This window comes from Telmatherina bonti (genome assembly GCF_933228915.1).
Source record: "Telmatherina bonti genome assembly, chromosome: 14".
In the NCBI taxonomy this organism is placed as follows: Eukaryota; Metazoa; Chordata; class Actinopteri; order Atheriniformes; family Telmatherinidae; genus Telmatherina; species Telmatherina bonti.
In genome coordinates this window covers 28907504-28927675 of record NC_136612.1, presented here as the reverse complement: position 1 = coordinate 28927675, position 20172 = coordinate 28907504, and the positions used below count along the sequence as shown (strand labels likewise).

Below are 20172 nucleotides of genomic sequence, written 5' to 3'. Positions count from 1 at the left end.
ATTTAAGAACTTTTCTTAACTGCTTAGTGACTAAGCAATTAAGAAAATGGATAAATACCACAACCCTGAATGGACTAAGCCTTAGTCCATTCAGAATTGTGGTAAGCTGGCGCCGATCCCAGCAATCATCCAGGAAGAGGCAGGCTCTAGTACATCACAGGGTATTGAATGCAAATTTGTAAATCTCCCTGTTAACAGGAAATGAAAAAGGAAAGATCACTATCTGCTTCTTCATCTCTTAAAAAGCGAAGTTTACCAACATTGTTGTGAAGTTTGCGTCACTGGGAAGCTTCTGTTGCAAAATATCACAATGTTGCACTCTAGTTATGTATTTTTCTCCAACAGTAGCCTAAAACCAGTTTATCCTGTTATTTATCTGCCACCCTTCTTTTAGACTTCCTGTCATGTGCAACACACACACACACACACACACACACACACACACACACACACACACACACACACACACACACACACACACACACAAACAATATGTATTACTTCAGAAGACAGTAGGTCACTTGGTTTCCACGCGTAGCAGTATCTGAATTATAGTTTGGTTTTTAAACTATCCTGATTATATTTCACTTTGTTGATCGTAAATGGGATACAAAAGTAAATGCTTTTTTTCATTTTCTCTGTAAACTCCATTTCTGGAATGTGGCAAGATCCTGGAAACTGCTCAGAAACTGCACCCCAGTGTGCATGTAAACACACTCATTGACTCTCCTTTATGCAAACCCAACTTAACCCTTCTGCCTCACAAACACTCACAAACTAGGAGTTACTGAGGAGTTAAAGAAAATGGGGGGGGGGACACGACAAAATTAGCTAAATACACGCATTTCTTTAATCTTTGCAGTAATTCTTTTCAAAAACAAACTAATTACGGACATCTTAATCACACATCCATCTATCACTGATGATAATGCGAGCGCTGCTCCTCCAAGCTGAGAGACTAATCTTTCTCCAGACACACAACCTGCACTCTGAGAAGTTTCCTCTTTTGCAACATTACGTATGTCATCTTGAGAAATTACTGCTTTGGCTTTAATTTGGTTACATAGCTAATGGGGTCTTGGGATGGAAATGGCACTGTGTGTAATAAGCGGCTAATGACCCACTGCTGTGTGTGGGATGCAGCAGTGCAGCTTGTAATGAGGGGAATCCAGATGCTGGATCTGGTTATATGGTCAAGCAGATTGCCAGAGAAGCAAGGTGTTTGTTGGTGTAGCTTTTCTTTCATATAAAAAGCATTTTGTGGTAGTTGTTCATTTTGCCCACAACTGTGTTATTATCATGGAATATCCTCGCAGGAGAAAACCATTTTCTCCCATTTATCTTCACATTCCTGCTGGTGTCTCGTGATGCATGAAAGGTAACAAAAAAGTGTAATTTCTCCAAGAGGCCTTTCTGTCAGAGTGGGAGACATTATCTCTTGAGGGGTTTGTCCTTGTCTCAACAGGAGCTTGTGCAGACGCCTGCAATCCTGAGTTTGAATATGTGCCATGAGCAAAGATATGCTTTGACAACATTCAGCTGCTCACTGGAATAACCAAACTTATTTGAAGCAACCTACATGAGTGTCTTCAGGTAAATAAACAGGTTGTAGCCTATAAAGCCCATATTTTTCCCTGTGCTTTGGAGGTGGGGGTTGGTTTGCTTAGTTTACACATGTTCACTAGGCATTGTTGCTTAACTGCACAAAGTACAGCAGGGAGTTTTCTACCTAAAGCTACAAGGCAGGGTGGGAGATGGATGGAAGCAGAGTGGAAGCGTCTGTCAACCCGTGGGAGTTTATTGTTAAATGCAACCCATATGTGCTGTTGAGATTTACCATTATCCTCCTTCAGCTTGACCTCTGAGACTGTTTACCACTTCCAGCCGAGTGCTGGTAATACAGAACCTGCAAACTACAGCAACAACTTTGAGTTATGACTTCACACTACGAAGAAGTGTAGCTAGTCAGTAAAAACCAGGACTCCTGTTACCTCCCAGTTCCACACAGATCCTATTATTACAGTGGTCAATTGGTAAAGTTTTACATTGGTGTAAAAGCGGCTAGTTTGGGGGGTATTTGGAATCGCTTTCACTCTTAATGGACAGGAAAGCTCAGTTTCTCATTGGCTGGGACATGCTTCCCTGACACACACAAACACACAAGTGAATAGACAAACTGTGGGCTAATTCAGTACTGTGCACTCATGTTACTGCCTACTTTTTGTGCAAAGCAGAGAGGAGTTTAGATGTGGGCGGAGGACAGCTGGGGGAGGGAGGGAGAAGCAGAGAGGAGGCTGGGGCTCAGGGACGGGGGCGGAGAACAGAAACAGCTCTAGCTGGTGGACAACGTCTGAAAGTAGGGCTGTGAGTTTGTCTGGATGAACATGTGAGAAAAGAAACGAGACAGAAGAAAGAAAGAAGGCGGCTTTGAGCCGAAGAGACATGACAAGGATTTATTCAGGATGTGGACCAACAAGGCAGCTGTTTCAACTCAGTCGGTCTGGACTAAAGTAGCAAGACAGGAAGCAGAAAGTAAAGGTGCAGAGAGGCTGAAGACTTGCCTGAACAAGACGCAGGAAAAAATGACTGAGAATGTTACTCACTCCTTCAAGAGGGGGGAGTAAGACCAGACAGGAAGAGGGTGAGAAGGGGAAGACAGGTCAAAGAAAACATAAGAAAAGAGAGGCAAAAGGTTAACACTCGAGTGAGAGAGAGAGAGAGAGAGAGAGTGTGTGTGTGTGTGTGTGTGTGTGTGTGTGTGTGTTCAGAGAGCGAGCAATGCGAGGAGGGGGGAGGAAAACTGAAATCATTGCCAACGTGACAAGACAGCTGACAAAGACTGAAGGTTGTGAAAGAGAGTGAGAGAAAGGGAGACAGAAGGTGAGGAGGGGTAACGGGGGAGGTTAGCAGGAGGAGAGAGGTATGAGGGGAGGCATGAGACGACTCTTCTTTTTCATGATCATCCTCCTCTTTTTGGGGACCTTCCTGATCATTTTCATCTCGAGCATATTGGACAAGAAGTAAGTTTTCTTTCCACCCTACAAGAACACAAACACACTGTGGGGAAGACTTGGTTTTGGTTACTGAAAATGTCCATGAAAAGCTAAAGAGGCGGAAAAATGATGATGGGTTTTGACAACAGTGTTATCTAGCTGAAAATAGGGGGGGACCTGGAGTAAAAAAAAAAAAAAAAAAAACTAAAAAAAAACTGGATGAAATGTTAGTTTTAACATTCCAGCAAGTGATGACGCATCTGACCGTTTTTGTCACTATTTTGTATGAGATGTACAGAAAATTGTACATTTTGGGGATAGAGTCTCAAGATGTCTCTGACAAACTTGTCAGTTCAGTTGTCATAGCTGAAAAATGGTTAGGTTTACATAATTAATAAATGTCACAATGTCTAAACTGGAAGAGGAACCAGACGCAAAGAGGGAGTACTGAAGTACCACAAATAGTAAACCTATCCTCATGGAAATGTGATCACCCCATTGTTCATTGATGCTTGATGAGGTTGTTAAACAAATCTCCCTGCATACAATACATGCTTAACTTTTTGCATGAGTGTTCATTTACATTTAAGATTATTTCCCAAAGACCTGCATGTTGAGGCACTCAGCTGTAATATTACCCCTTTAAGCTGCAGTTAAGATTGTTTTAAGTTACAAGTGTGTACTGATTCAAATAACATAGCACAGTTGGTTCATGGAGAACTTCTCAGTAGAAACTGAGCTGCTAAAAGTCACATCAATTATCTTTATCTACATTTTCAGATTTATTAGCATTTTTTTTCCCTATTTTTGCCCCAGTGAAAAGGAACATTACCGGCTGAGTTCTCCAAAGAAAGTCCCCCCTCAGTCCACCAACTCCTGTAAAGACTGTAAAGACCAAAGGTGAGAACAAACCATTCCATCTTTTCACTTGGTGTCTCCTTTTGTTGCCATCATCAAATTGAGAATATGAGACCTGTTAGTGTATTTGAAGTTTAAGATTTGTGTGTATATGTGTGTGTTTGTAGGGAGATCAAGAAACTAATAGAGCGTTACTCTAAACCCTGGAAGAAGCAGGAGGGTAATTACCAAAAATTCAGGTAACAATGTCCTCCTTTCTTCTTTCTGGAAAAGAATGCGATCAAAAAGCAGTTGCATATGCAAGCAGAGGGTTGGTCCATCTCCAGAGGCTAAAACTGCTCGTTAATACCTCTTTGGTTCATTCCATACAAAACATTAATGTCTCATGGGTCTCACATTACCACAGGAGTTGAGTCCCAGTATCAAAACTTAATGAAACATTTTCTTTGCAAGATGTTTTACTGTGGGGCAACTCTGACACGGATGTGTGAGAATGAATGTGACCTTGGGAGTGTCAAAGTCTGAAAGAAAACAGAACAACGATTAAGCTAGCTTTATACAGATAGGAAAATGAGCAATCACAGACCGGGAAGGAGAAGTCGAAATAGAAACATAGATTATAGCAGAGGAACTTGCGTGCATGGTGTAAACCAAACCTTTTAACATTCTGTCCACTTCTGTTTAACTGACAGAAATATTACGTAAAAGAGAAATCCAACCAAATGCACGACTAAGTAATATGCTGCTCCTGATTCATTATTCTGCAACAGCAAACCTTTAATTTTTCACACTGTCTCAAACTTGAGACAGTAAAGTCCTGGTGGTTTTTCAGGTCTCAGCTGAGCAACAAGTGTCATGGTTATGACAAAGCCATCATTACCCAGGCCAACACTCCAGTGGGAACGAAGCTCGTTTATGACGGGGAAAAGAAAAGGACCCTCCAGGTGACAACGGAGATTTTCTCCACTTTTGCAGAAGTACGTACTTTTTGCAAGAAGTCAATACATTGTCAGTTGGTTTTGTGGCTTGATTGTTCCTCAAATGTTTTAAGACAGTGATTTAAAATATTTTCTTTTTTTTTTTTTTTTTTTTTTTTTTTTTTTTTTTTTTTTTGTCTTGTCCAGCATTTAAGCAAGCAGACTGATGTTCTGGATGCTGTGTTCTGCTGAGCAAATTTATTTTGCCAAGGGGAACTTTTGTAGATGTAATGATCCCCTTGTATTTCTTGATTCTTATTTTATTTTTCAATTTGTTTTGGATAATAGCTTGTATTACAGAGTTTATGCTACTGGACCCGACCGGAAAGGACAGGAAAGGGGCAGAAAGAGAACAGAAAAGAGAACATAAAAAAAACAAAAAAAAAACAAAACAAAAGAAAGAGATCAATGCATACATGTATATGCACATACATACCCACCTACATATATATGTATATACACTCGCACATACATTATATATATACATATATACATACATATACACATACATACACATGCATACACACACATGTACACATACATGCATACATAAAGATAGATATACATACATACATATACACATACATACACACACATATATATATATATATATATACATATATACACATATACATACTCACATACATACACATACACTCACACATATGCATACATATATACATATCCATACACATACATACATACACATACACATAAGTACACACACATACCCACCCACACACATAAATATATACACCCACACAAGCCAACTCTAGATTCGTGGAGAACAAAACCGTTGACAATCATGAAGACCAGAAACTAGCAAGTTAAGTCAAAAAGACAGAAAGAGAGGTACCTGCTGTTAGTGAATAAACTTGCTGGATGACTCAGTGACTGTGACACATGCAGAACATTCATGCAGAACATTCAGAGTGGAACGTGTTTAGAGAAGAGTGATCATGCCAATGTGACCCCGCCCGCCTACAGCTAGAGGAAGGCCAGGAGAACCCAGAGACCCGGGTAACCGACAGTCACCCCCAGGTACAGATCCCAACCCCCCCACTCCAGAGCCAGCCATGCATCTGCCCAGGAGGTGGCGAAGGAGGTGCCCAACCAGAGTCCCCCGCAGTCAGGGGGAACAGGCCCCAGCAGGCCCAGGCCGGCAAGGGCCGATCCCGCCGGGCACCGGCCACCTAGGGCAGACAGAGCGCAGGCCCCAGGGCCCCAAGAGCCCGTGAGCAGCCCCCCGCCCCCGCAGGCAGAGGGCACAGCCCACACCGACGGAGGACCAGGATCCCCAGACCGCCACCCAGCGGCAGCCAGGTCGCACCCCAGCGCACCAGCTGCGCCCCCGGGTACAGGACACCACCCCCCCACCACCAAACCACACACACATATACATGCATACCCCGCCCCCCCCCCCCCAACACGCACTCCCCTCACACATATACATGCATACCCCCCCCCCCCCCCCCCCCCCAAACACGCACTCCCCTCTCAACCCCCATCCACACAACCCTCTGCAATCCATGCACATCATCCATAACATATACAACCCCACCCCACCTCTACTCACTCACCCATACCAAGTCACACGAACCCCAATCGCCCCCGCCCCCACACACGCCACTCACCCCCCCCCCACACACACACACGCTCACACCCCGCCACCCCATCCCTCTACTTCTACCCAACCACACATGCCCCACCAAACACCCCTCCACCACCCATAGCCCCCCTCCAAACTTCACCCTCACTCACACATCCCATTCCGCATATACACCCCCCCCCCTACACACACACACACACACACACACACACATACCCTCACTCCTCCAACACAGGCACACCCCAATACAACCCACGCGCCAACATACCCCTCCACACACACATCTACTCATCCTCACACATCCCTATCCCCTACCCACCTATATCCCTAACCCTAATCCCCCCCCCAGCCATCCCACCATCCATCTGTAACCCCATACACCCACTCCCACACATCCTCACCTCACCCCTCCATCATGTCCCATGTGAGATACCTCAGAGGGGGCAGAGGACAGGATGGCCCCGATCAGGGCCCCCATAATTACCGCCCACCACTCCCAGCGTCCCCCCCACCACCCCACAGATGCAGCCGACCCAGCACCCCCCCAGGGCCGGCGACAACCCTCCTACAGCCAGGCCAGCCCAGACTTAGGCCTAATGGACGGCACTCTTCCCCCACCCGTACCCCCCCCCAGTAAAGCCCCGAGAGCAGGGGCATGAGAAGACCCTATCGTCCCTGCCTCCCCCCCGCTTATGACTGATTGTGAAGTATGTATTAGTTGCAATTAAAACTGAGGGAATTGCCACGCGGTGCTGGGAGAGGGACCACCTAAGCAGCCCCGCCCACCATACACCGCATGCTCTTCCCCCTAATCATGTGAGTCGTCAGTGTTTTGGTGTTTGGTGTCTAAGTGTAATTAAAACTGGGAGGTGAGCCGAGGCTGGGTGCAGCGATCAAGACCACCTTGATGGCCTTTCTCACCACCCAGCGCCACGTGCACACCTCCCAATACCCTGCCTGTGTGTGATGGGGAGCGGGGAGGAAGAGGGGTTGAGGGATTTAAGTCTGGAGGAAAGTGAGCTTTCCTCCAGAAGGTGAGCCGCCCGCAGCACTGGGCATGCCCCCTACTCCCAGGGCCCCCCAAGGACCAGGACAAGCCGGGGACAGCCATCCCCGTAACCAGAGCCTTCGGCGACTCTAACCAGAGAGTCATCACTGACCCAAGAGGGGACCAACTCACCACATGCAGAAGGGGGGCACGAGGACAAAGAGGAGGCGGGGCGGCAGAAGGGGAATCCCAGACCGATTGTCCACCGCCCCCTCACTCACAGAGGACACCCCCACCTGGGGACATGAAGTCCCCACCTTGTCCACACATCGGCACCTCACACTGTCTCAGCACAAACCTACAGCCACACACACACACACACACTTCCGGACACATTCAGGTCCACCCAGCCACCCGTTCAGCCCACCCTTAAAACCATCCTCCTGACCCCCACGTCACATCCAAATCTCCCCCACTCCCATCCATCATATCTACACTTATCCACCAACCTACCACACACATGCACCACCCACTCCCCCATACATACACCCCTGCCCCCCCCCACACACACACAGACAGCACGCCCCCCCTCCCCCCTCCTCCCCCCCCATACACACACCCGTATACATGCACCACCGCCACTCCCCACATACACGCATCACCCCACTCCCCTACACACACGGCACTACCCCCCCCACAGACACCACGACACCCCCCCCACACACGCATCATCACACTTCCCCACCCACACACATCCACATACCTATGTACCGCCACCAGTCCTCAACGCACACCCCCTACACACATCCCTCCATACACACTCACATCCCATCCACACTATCAAACACCCCCCACTCAACAAGTCCCAGGGTCGCAACCAGGCACCAGAGCACGTACCTGCCCGCCGCCGCAGCGGCAGGTCCAGGTCAGCCCAGCCCCCCCCCCGGCACAAGCCGACCCCCCACCCCCAAGAGACAGGGGACAACCCCGGGCACCGGAGCCCGGGACCCCGCCCAGCCCACCCCACGGCGGCACAGGCGCCCGTTACGGAGTCACGCCCGCCAACCCATCCCCCGCCAGCGACCTCGCCCCGCCGCTGCGCGGCAACTCCAGCCGCTGGCCCATCCAGGTCCACAGTAGGGCTAGAAACCTAGCCACTCCAGCAATGGAGCAGTCAAAATCCCCCCCCCAGGAGCCCACCACAGACCCACAGCCCCCAGAGAACCCCAACCGGCCACCAACCCCGAGCGCAATAAGGTCACATTCTCCCCCCATACTAAGTGATGGAGCTGATCACAGGGGACCAGAGGGAATAAAGTTCAGCTGACTGATCTCTTGAGGAGGCAGACATCATCTCGACACTGATGTGATCTAATAAGAGATTTCTGAACTGCTGGATACACAGACTTTGTTTGCTTTTCCAGTTTAGAAGGATAGTTTTCTTTGCGATACATAAACTGGTGAGGATTAAGTTTGCAGAATTAAATTCTATGTTAATTTCACCCAAGTAACCCAGTAGGCCCAGTTTGGGGTTTGTAGGGATGTTACATTTGAAGCAATTTGACAGATCTTTACATACCTGAAACCAGAATTCCTGGACAGGTGGGCAAGACCACAAAGCATGGTAGTAGCTGTCAATTGTGTTGCCAGTGCAGTGTGGACAGATGTTTGATTGTGACAGACCCATCCTGAACATCCTGTGTCCTGTATAATGAGTTCTATGCAGAATTTTAAATTGTATTAGTTGCATGTTTGAATTCTTAGTCATTGTAAATGTATTTGAACAGATTTGTGACCATTCATTTTGGTCAAAGTTACTGGATAAGTCTGCTTCCCATTTAGAAGTTGGGAGACATATGGAATCGTCTAGCTTTGATAGTAATCTATATATTTTGGATAACAGTTTCGGGGCATTGAGATTTAAGAATTCTGCAGCCCTGATAGGTAGCTGCAAGTTTAATTGATCAGGGGTGTATTTCTTACCTATAATAGATTTAAGTTGGTGGTATTCTAAGAATTTTGTGCTGCTGATTTCATATCGTGAAGTAATTGTATCAAAAGGGAGAAAGTTCCCATTTTCTATTAAATGTTCTAACTGTTTTATTCCTTTATTCTTCCACTGAGGGAAGTTTATCATTTTCCGGTTTTGCTGGATGTCGGGATTGTTCCAAATAGGTGTAAGTTTGCATGGAATAAGCAAGGATTTGGTTAGTTTAAGAAATTCCCACCAGGCCATTAGTGAGGAGCTGATATTAATGCTTTTAAAGCATTTTTGGCGTTTGACAGCTGTGCTGATAAATGGCAGGTCTGAAATTGCCATATCCTCACACATAGCTTCTTCTATATTAAGCCATGGTTCATCTAGATAGCTAGGTTTAAGCCATTTAGAGATGTATTGTAGTCTATTGCTTATAAAGTAATTTTGGAAATTAGGCAAGTCTAAGCCACCGCTATCTTTAGTCTTCTGGAGTGTTTTTAGACTAATCCGTGGTGGTTTGTCTTTCCAGAGAAATCTAGTAACATTAGAGTCCAGTGATTTAAACCAGGTGGAGGGAGGTTTAATGGGGATCATTGAAAACAGATAATTGATTTTAGGTAGAATCATCATTTTTATAGTTGCAACTCTTCCCATTAGTGATATGGGTAAAGATTTCCACCGTGTGAGATCGTCCTCAATTGTTTTTAGTAGAGGGACATAATTTAGCTTTATAAGGTCTGACAGTCTGGGTGAGATGTTTATTCCCAAGTATCTAATATCTCCTGACTGTAAAGCAGTGTCAGGAGTATTATGGAAGGAACAGTTGATGGGTAGAACGGTGGTTTTAGACCAATTAATGGAATATTCAGAAATTGATGAGAATTTATTGATGAGTGCGATTGTCTGACAGATGGATGATTGTGAATTTTGAAGGAAAAGTAATACATCATCAGCATAAAGACTGGTCTTATGCTCCATATTTCTACAGTTAATGCCTTTAATGTCTTTGTTTTGTCTAATGCTAGCTGCTAAGGGTTCAATAAAGATTGCAAAAAGTGAGGGGGAGAGTGGACAGCCTTGTCTGGTGCCTCTCTGCAATCTGAAGCTGTGAGAAGTTTGATCATTTGTCCTGACGCATGCATTTGGATTGCTATACAGTATCTTTATCCAGTCGATAAACGATGAGCCAAACCCGAATTTTCTTAATGTTGCAAATAAGAATTTCCAGTTCACCCTGTCAAATGCTTTTTCAGCATCTAGAGAGATTATTGTAGTTTCCAGGTTATGTATGGTGGCATAATCAATTAGATTTATTAGTCTGCGCGTATTAGTGGTGGAATGTCGTCCCTTGATAAATCCTGTTTGATCAGGATGTATGATAAGTGGAGTTATTTTTTCTAGTCTTGTAGCAAGCACTTTACTGATTATTTTAAGATCTACGTTCATTAGTGATATTGGACGATAACTAGATGGGAGTTTGGGGTCTTTTCCTGGTTTTAGTATTACTGTAATACTAGCCAAATTCATGTTTTGAGATATTTGGCCTTTTTCCTTAATTTCTAAAACCATTTTATAAAAAGTGGGTGCTAGTATAGACCAAAATTCTTTATAATATTCAACTGGAAAACCGTCTGGTCCTGGAGCTTTATTGCTGGGCATGTGTTTTAAAGCTTCATGTAGTTCCCCTACTGAAATGGGTGCGTCCAAAACCATTTCCTGATCCTGTTGTAACTTTGGAAGATTGAGGTAGCTGAGAAATTCCTCAATGCTGTTGTCTGATGGATCTGTTTCTGAGGAATATAATGTTTTATAGAAATCCCTAAATGTGTCATTTATTCCATCAAGATCATGGAGGATATTTCCTCTTGAATCTTTAACAGAGGAGATGGTTGTTTTCTCCTTGTTTGCTTTTAATTGATTTGCGAGAAATCTTCCAGATTTGTTGCTATGTTCAAAATTCTCTAAGCGAAGTCTTTGTAGCAAAAACTGGGTTTTTTGGTTAATTATTTCATTCAGCTCTAGTTTAGCCTTTCTTATGTGATTCAGCACTTGCTCTTCTGGAGAAGCCTTGTAGGCATCTTCTAGTGATTTTATTTTAAGCTCTAGTTCAGATATTTTTGAACTCTCCTTCTTTTTCTTATGTGATGAAAATGAAATTATTTTCCCTCTCATTACTGCTTTTCCTGCCTCCCAAAGAACACATGCTGATGTTCCTGGTATGTCATTGTTTTCTATATACAAAGACCACTCCCGTTTGAAGTAACTGATAAAATCAGGATCTTTAAGTAATGATGTATTAAGTCTCCATTTGCTATAAGATGGTTTAGTTTTCTTATTCATTAGGGTAAATGATACTGGTGCGTGATCACTGATAGTGATGGAATGGATTTTAGTTTCTGAGATATTGTTCATCATAGAGCTGTTAGTGAGGAAGTAGTCTATTCTGGAGTATGAGTGGTGGACAGATTAAAAGTAAGTGTACTCTCTAGCAGTGAGGTGTTGTGAGCGCCAGACATCACAAAGACCAAAATCCTCCATATATTGTTTAACAACTCTTGCTGACTGCCAGACCCTATGTTTCCCTGCTCCGCCCCCCTTGTCCATCCCAGAGTTTAAGGTCATGTTGAGGTCGCCCCCAATGATAAGTGTATTATCAAGGTGATCATATAGTAAGGAGAAGAAGGAATGAAAAAAGGAGGGGTCATCAGTGTTTGGGCCATAAATATTTGCAATGCATAACTTCATGTTTAGGATAGATAATGTCATTATTATGAATCTTCCACCTGGGTCTAAAATTATATTATTAGCAGTAAAATGAATTTTCCTGTTTATCAGAATGGCTACTCCTCTTTGTCTTGAGTTGAAGCAGGCCGAGTACACGTGAGGGAACTGTACTGTAGAGAGTACGTTAGCTGTTGTTTTTAATAAATGAGTCTCCTGTAGCAGGACAATGTCTGCCTGTAGATCATTCAATCTGCTAAACACCTTCAACCTCTTCTCCCTGGAACCAGCTCCTCGTATATTCCACGTAACAAACCTCAGGGTGGTCATGCTCAAGCTACTGAAGTGTTTCTATAAAAGTATGTGTGTGTTTGTGTGTGTGCAAGCCCACATTAATGCATGCATGCTGTGTGTAGATTGTGTGCGTATATAAATTCATCTGTGTGTACAATGTTCCTATATGTCTGTCCACATGCTTAGAGTGTGTGTGAGAGTTGGGGGTGAGTGTTGATGTGATTAAACGTGCTCTGTGTTGTAGGTGTGTTATGTGCATGACATTTAGTGTCTGTGTCATGTGGATGTACGTGTGTACCCTACCTATTATTGTTGGTATGGCATAATAGAATGAAAGAGCAGCTAGAAAGGAAAGGAGTGAGAAAAGCAAACAACTACAACTACACATAAAAAGAAATAGCACAAACAAAAGAGCAAAAACAAAAGCCCTAAAGGGGGGGGGGGGGGGCAAAAAACAAAAACAGAACAAAACGAAAGCAACAACAACAGCAAATTTACAAAGACTGGCAGTAAATGTACAGTTCTGAATTACCATAATTAATGTGCTTATAGCAGATTAACATGTAAATTGAACAATAATTAGCTGTATGAGTGATAGATATTACCTGAGGTTAGTAGAGCCAGGGGGTGGTATTTTTGTCACGGTAAAGCTGTCCATTGACGAACAATTTGTCCACCGCGATGACTGCACGGGATCCTTCGTCTCTGAGCTTCTTCCGGATGGGAAACAGGACCCTGCGTCTCTCCAGAATCTCTTTGGGAAACTGATTATTTACACTAAAATCGGTCCCGCGGAGTTCCGGACCTCGATCCCTCACCTGCTCTTTCTGCTTGTAGCTCACGAACTTGGCTACAATCGGTCTGGGTCTGCGGCTGTCCGGTCTTTTCCCACCTAAGCGATGAACTCGGTGAAATGAGATGTTCCTCACCGCGTCTTCGGGTAGCTTCAGCTTGGTTTGGATAAAGGATCTGATTGTTTGCTCTGGATCCTCTTCTTGTTGCTCCGGGATTCCTGCAAAAACCAGGTTGTCCCTCATGCTGCGCGCCTGGAGATCGATCACAGTTTCCTTTATTTTTTTATTTTCCTCTGTGAGTCGAGTCATTCCCTCGTTGAGAGAAGTCACCGTCTCCCTGAGGCTGGCGTTCTCTGCGGCCAGAGACTCCACCTGCTTCTGGCTGAATTCCAGCGACTCCCGCAGCGACTGAAACTCCCGGTGGAGAACTTCCAACAGGCCCAGACGAGTGTCGAAGCTGGCGAGATTTTTGTCAATGGACATCAGGATGTCCGAGGTGTCGTCCCCGTTAGAGGACGTCGCTCCGGGTGAGTCTTCTTTCCGGCTTCTCTTGGAGGTTGAAGCGGATCTGGGCGCAGACGGAGTCGGTGTTTGGCTTGGCTTGCCCATGACGATGTGGTGGAAACACTCGTCAATAAACTCCGACAAGCTGGTGAGATCCTCCTCGCTTTGCTCCAGAGTTTACCTTGAATAAGACTTTTTAATTATTTGCTTCCAGAAACAGTTTTAAGATTATATTGGCAAGAATATGATGTAGAATGAATATTTGTTTTCACGCGCCTTGACTAAATCTGCCGTCTCGCAAAATTTACGTCACTGCCACATCACTTACCTGCGCCTCTCTCACTTACCTGCGCCTCCTCTCACGGGCTGCGCCAAGAATCAGGATCAAGCCCTAAAATATTTTCACGTTTGCAGTGAAGTCAAGTTTAGTTGCGTGACGACACTTGAGCACACAAAACTGTACTGAATGCTTTACATTTTGAGTTCATGTTACTTTTCTGGGGTTATTCAGCACTTGTATAACTTTTTATGTGTATGAACATGAGAAAATATGGAGCACCTATATTTGACCTGGTCAAATATTGGACACCCCTGATCTAAAGGCAGTTTTACGTCAACAAAGGCTTTTTAAAGGAACATGTAGACTGATGCGAACTTAGAATTAGTGATGTCATAATTAGGGAGTATTTTCTATTCGAAAGCAAAGCAAAGAACAACAATGGAGGCCTTTCTCTTCTGAAAACAGTGTTGCATAATTTGTGGTTCCTCATTGGCTTCAAAAGGAATTTCATCTTACCATCTGCCATCAGCTGGTAGTTGTTTTACTACTGACCTATTACTTTTTGTGTTGTTTGTTTTACGTTTTTTTTTAAAATGTGAAATAGTTGTTTTCCCAAATAATTTTCATTAACTAGCGCTGTGTTGCCCAACATGGACAGGCTGTACATTAGCTTGAAAATGAATATTTGCAGCTGGAGCATAGACTCAAAGATTGATATCTATAAAATACAGCATGTTTAACAACAATACAGTTTCAAATCTAGATATTATATTAAAGTACTTAGAATAAAGTACTGTTGAGGAAAAAAAGTCTTGTCAATAATGAGCAGTCTGGTTCTAAAGTGAAAAGCATACAGGATTTATTGAACAGATTTGAGAGATGAACAGAGTAATACAAATTGCAATTTGGAGAGACAGTTCAGATGTCCGACCAATCAGAAATCTGAAAAAGCTCTAAAGAGTCTTAGACAAAACTGCCTTTTCAGCCCTTGCCTACAGGACGTCAATTACCTGTCATAAATCTATGTTCTTCTAAACAAAGAATAGTCTGTTATTCTAAAGGTTAGGTTAAACTGAAACTCCCAGATGGCCCCATGGTATCTGCCTCCCTAGTTGTCCAGATGCAGAAATCTCACGGCCTCTACACGTTACCTACATCAGTAAGGGTGAACAAGCAGATAATGTGTAACTAAGCTTAAGTTCTTAAGTTCATCATGACCACTTCAAAAAGCCAACAAAGCAATAATCAGAAATGAATATATGCTAAGGATTACTAAATAAACAGGTACCTGAAACTAGAAAAGGAAATTTCCACAACAGTAATCACCGGTTCTTTTATCACTTCTTCTACTGGCCAACTTGGAAATGTTACTTTCATTGTTCAGAAACTTTCTCTGTTTGAAACCTCACACAGGAGACTGTGATCACTGTTCAGATGTCTACGGCTGAATGAAGAAGAGAAAAATCCCTCCCAGCACTTTATCTTTTCTGAAAGTGACATCTACGGTGATTAGGCAGCTATGTGAAGGTGGAATAGGAAGCAAGTAGTAACTTCTTTCTCATTCTTCTTTGGTCTTTCTTGTTGTGCACCCATTTGTGTCATGTTTTATCTGTAAAAATGACTGCAGATTCATTTATGCAACAACAGGTTGACGGGCCTAAAAGTTGCATTTTGATGTGTCTAGTTTCAGTTAAGAAATGTGCTCCTTCACAGCTTCAAACCCTTATTTTTACAACACATGCCCAACAAAGAAAAGTGTCAACATTAACAGAGTTTAATAACTCTGGGCCCGTTTGGTGGTGCTTTGTTTGTTTCAGTCTGTCTTAACAGGCCTGTTGTGAGTCGGGCAAAATTCTTCCAAAAAGGTCAGATTTATGGAAAGAGCTCTTAATGCAAACATTCACCTCAGCTACATAAATATCCTGCCAGAGGTTGTACTGGTATTTAATTAGCGTTAATGAAAAACAAAAAGAGACATCATGCCTTTTTAATCTGAACTATTATTTCTACTATTTCATCCTAAAAACAATGTACACACATCAGTTGGTAAAAACTTAGTTTTCTAACACAGAAGAGGTTGAATTACTTCTGTTATGCAGCCCTCGTGTGGAGTCGAGTTTAAGGGGATGGTCTTACCAAGATCCCACCCACACTAATGCTTTGAATCACAGCTCTGATTGGATTTCAAGATGTTTACATGTAGGTTTTGCAAAAAAGGTTACACACTATAGTTGCTACTAGAACATTGGGCAAAGAACAGTTCGGGATATGTTGGCAGTAAATCTGTTTCACCGTGAGCTCAATTCTAAATCAGAGTATCTTTCTTCTTGTTTTTTGGAACATTTGTACCCAGATTTCTTGATGTGGAGTCAAAAGCTCAACCACTTAGCAACCCACTTTGGAAAAACATATGCCCTTTATGTTTCTTGTTTTTCTTGCCAATCTTCAAGGAACGGCAGTGGGTCTGGCAAATCCACTCTTAGATGGTCTGAAATAAGAGGTAAAAAGGCCATATCTCATTTTTAGGCATGTGCTCACTCAAGATGACAGCTTCCAGCTAAAGTCTGTATTCCTTGACAGAAACAGAAGAGGCTGTTCCTGTCTGCTCTTCTTCAAAATCTTTGCTAAATGCGATCATGAGCCATTGAGTCCTTGGTTGTGTTTTTTTTTTTTTACCTGAATGTAAATCATCCAATAAATCTTACACCACAATATCTCTCAAATAAAACTTTACATGATTAAAGTATTTGAAAACTTTCCAGGAATGTGTGGAGATTACACATCAACAAAAACCTGAGAAAAGCTCAGCCATGCAAATGAACAAGAATAATATGTCGATACTGTAGTAATTTACCAGTTTATTCCAGGGGCATCCCTTCTCAAATAAAACTTTACACACCTGTGCTGTTGTTGGAAATGGTGGGATCCTGGCCAACAGCAGCTGTGGAAACATGATAGATTCAGCTCAGTTTGTCATAAGGTGAGAAAAATTTCTAATGTTGACAAAATCAGTCAACAAAATCTATTCCTATGTGTTGTTAAAATAAGCTTTTTCTTTTTGTCTTGCTCAGGTGTAATCTACCTCCTTTATCAGATGGATACGAGAAACATGTTGGCAACCATACGGACCTTGTGACAGCCAACCCAAGCATCCTCTTAGAGAAGTGAGAAATGGTCTCAGTCACTTTATGTAATATTTTTTCTACTCTTCGTGCGTTACATCAGCTGTTTTTTCACAGGTTTGGGGGACTAATGGGTCGTCGGCGTCCATTTGTGGAGAGTCTGCAGAAATATGGCAACTCCCTGCTACTTATTCCTGCTTTCTCCTATGGCCACAACACACCTGTGTCTTTGCGAACTTTCTACACCATTGAGGACTTTGGAAGCCCCACCCGACCAGTCTTCTTCAACCCGGAGTACCTCCAGAGTCTAGAACGCTTCTGGCGCTCAAAGGGCCTGAGGTCAGTGCGGCTCAGCACTGGCATCATCATGGCTAGCCTGGCACTTGAGCTTTGTGCCAACGTGGATTTGTACGGATTCTGGCCTTTCACTTTCCATCCGCATGACTTTCGTGCCTTGACAAACCACTACTATGACAACAGGCAAACTAAGGTGAAGTTCCACGCCATGCCAGCTGAATTCCAGCTCCTGTTGGAGCTGCACAGTCAGGGGGTGCTCAGGCTTCATCTGGAGGACTGTGTAGCAGGTGAAAGTACGAGGAACAAAGTGCCTTCTCTGTAGTCTCAGGATTAAGCAAATCACTCAGACATTTAATATCCGTTTAACTGACTGGACTACCTGATGGAATAGACTGAGCATAACCAAGTATCCGCCGTGTTCAGCCAACCAATCAGCAGCCATGAAACTTGCACTGAGAGGAAAATACAACAACCAGAAGTCTGTAAACAGGCTTATAGTTTTACTAAGTCTATTTATTACTCGAAATGTTCCAGCTGGAGTCTGGGGAGTTATTTTCATTAAGCTGCTGTGCCTTAAGAGGACACGTAGTGCCTTATATTAATCATTAATTACTAATGATAGCCTTTAGATCAAATTGAACATATTTGAAAGGAAATCAGATACCTCCTTTACATGAAAATTGTCTTACTGAAAGATCTTTATAGAGACCACCAGTGCACTGAATGTAAAGAACATTTTTGCTTAAAAACTTAATGTGTTGTTACTGAAAACTTGATCTTGTTTGGAGTAAAGTTCAGTACTCACATCACACAAGTGTCACAGTTGTGGAAAATGATATCAGCATTATGGATGACATGAAAGAAAGACTGAAGTCAATGTTGCTTCAAATATAGAAGAACCAAAGTAAGGGTTAGAGCCAAGGACTGAATAACAAAGGAGTTCCTGTTTACCACAGCGACCATTCCGCAATAAGTCCTTTACTGCCACAAAGTGGTGACACACATGTATTGGTACCATGTTAATTTGGACATAAGTTGAAGTTGATGCCAGGTGAATTAATATTTGTAACGATGTGATTGTGAAGCATGTGGTTCAGGAGAAAAGTGCTGCTTACAGTGTTTTGCATCCAATAGTGAATAGTGAATGGGGATTGTCTTTAATCTTGACATTTTTAAAATCTTAATGTTCTTTTTTTTCCACTAAGAAAAACTGCATAGATGTTGTAGATAACCAAACTTGACAACTCTTTGTGAGTCAGCTGTAGAATCATGTGAACCTTTTTTTTTTTTTTTTAGCTGCACAGTATAAGAGGGAAAATGAAGTTAAATTAAATATATATTTATCAGAAAAAAGTTAATTGTGTCAGTGGCTTGAGAAGAATTCATTTGTTTGTCCAGGCAGCAAAAACCTTTTCCCCCCAGATACCCCGAGTTGCTTAATTGGGGGGGGGGGGGGGGGTTATTTCTCAAGGTTCCTTTCATGACTGGAGCATCACATGATGCATTGATTTATTTGGATTTTCACAGGCTTAAATTGTTCTGTTTCTTGTGATGATCAAGGCACAAGATAGCGTAACAGTTTGTACTTGTATCAGCTTGTGGTGATAAAAGCTCCTTATAGTGGCCTTTGTACGGTGTTTTTAAAATCCTATCTTCATCAGGTCAGTGTGTTAAACCAAGAGCATTCTTTTCTTCATGACATTTAAGAGATTAAAGCCAGTTTCCTCATGATGAAATCTCACACATTGCACTTACAACCTGGTGACCTCATTGTACATCCAGCTCCGCACTCCAGTAGTTCCAGTTCAAAAAGAAAAAGACAAACATACTTTTCATTTACATTGTCTTGTGTGCTTATTTTTATTCAGAACCCCAATTCCAACAATATAAAGATGTTGTGTAAACTGCACATACAAATATGATGTAATTATAAGCGATTCACTCAGATTATTTTCCAAATGAAACAAACAGCAGATCAGATATTGAAACTAAGACATTTGACTAGTTCATTGGAAAATTGAGCTTATTTTGAATTTGATGGCAGCAGCTCAACTACAAAGCTGGGACATCCTCACCTCTCTTAACTATCTATAAACGTCTGGGAAGTGAGGAGACCAGTGGTTGGATTTTTAGAAGAGGAATGTTGTCCCATTATTGTCTGCTACATGTTCTAGTTGCTGAACACTCAGGCCTTTGTGGATATATTATTTTGCTTCATGATTCTCCAGATATTTTCTGTTATTGAAAGGTCTGGACAGCAGACAGGCCAGTTCAGAACCTGGGCTCTTATCCTGTGATATAATGTGACACATACAGTATATTGTTCAGCATAGTATTGCCAAAATATGCAAGGCCATCCCTGAAAGAGACGTTGTCTGGATGGGAACCTATATTGCACATCATGGAAAGTCTTCATAAAACCATTGGTGAGAAATAAATTCATAAACTTTTACTTTTAATTTATTACAAAAACAGGTTCAGAGAAAAAGAATATAGTGAAGTTGTTAAAGCTCTCATTTTTCCTCCAATAGCATTTTTACAAGGGTCAAGGCCACGGCAGATATTCCTCTCAGCCAATCCCTGCAGGTGTTGTGTGCACGGGCAGTGAATGCATCCATTTTAAGTAGTCTATCCGTCACAAACTGTCTCATGAAAAGACTCCAGCTGGAATCAGACCATTGTCTTAACTGGCCAACTGGAGTCGGTACTCTAAAACTTCTATGTACTTTTCAGAATTTATAGTATGTTCACATACAA

General features: G+C 42.9%; 1 protein-coding gene across 2 annotated transcripts in view; it reads left to right on the top strand.

Moving 5' to 3' along the window:
- The first annotated feature begins 2320 nt into the window (after nucleotides 1–2320).
- LOC306765405 (alpha-2,8-sialyltransferase 8F-like) overlaps nucleotides 2321–20172 on the top strand; it is a 35484-nt gene continuing 17632 nt past the window's right edge. The window contains exons 1-7 of one of the 2 annotated variants that reach the window (XM_079252855.1): nucleotides 2321–3020; nucleotides 3810–3893; nucleotides 4019–4090; nucleotides 4684–4795; nucleotides 16864–16976; nucleotides 17068–17160; nucleotides 17236–17457. In XM_079252855.1, the coding sequence (XP_079108981.1) occupies nucleotides 2923–3020; nucleotides 3810–3893; nucleotides 4019–4090; nucleotides 4684–4795; nucleotides 16864–16976; nucleotides 17068–17160; nucleotides 17236–17457 (794 nt within the window). In that variant the 5' untranslated portion in view covers nucleotides 2321–2922. Of the gene's footprint in view, nucleotides 3021–3809; nucleotides 3894–4018; nucleotides 4091–4683; nucleotides 4829–16863; nucleotides 16977–17067; nucleotides 17161–17235; nucleotides 17458–20172 lie in introns of both variants that reach the window. The other variant, XM_079252854.1, reaches the window with a different exon arrangement.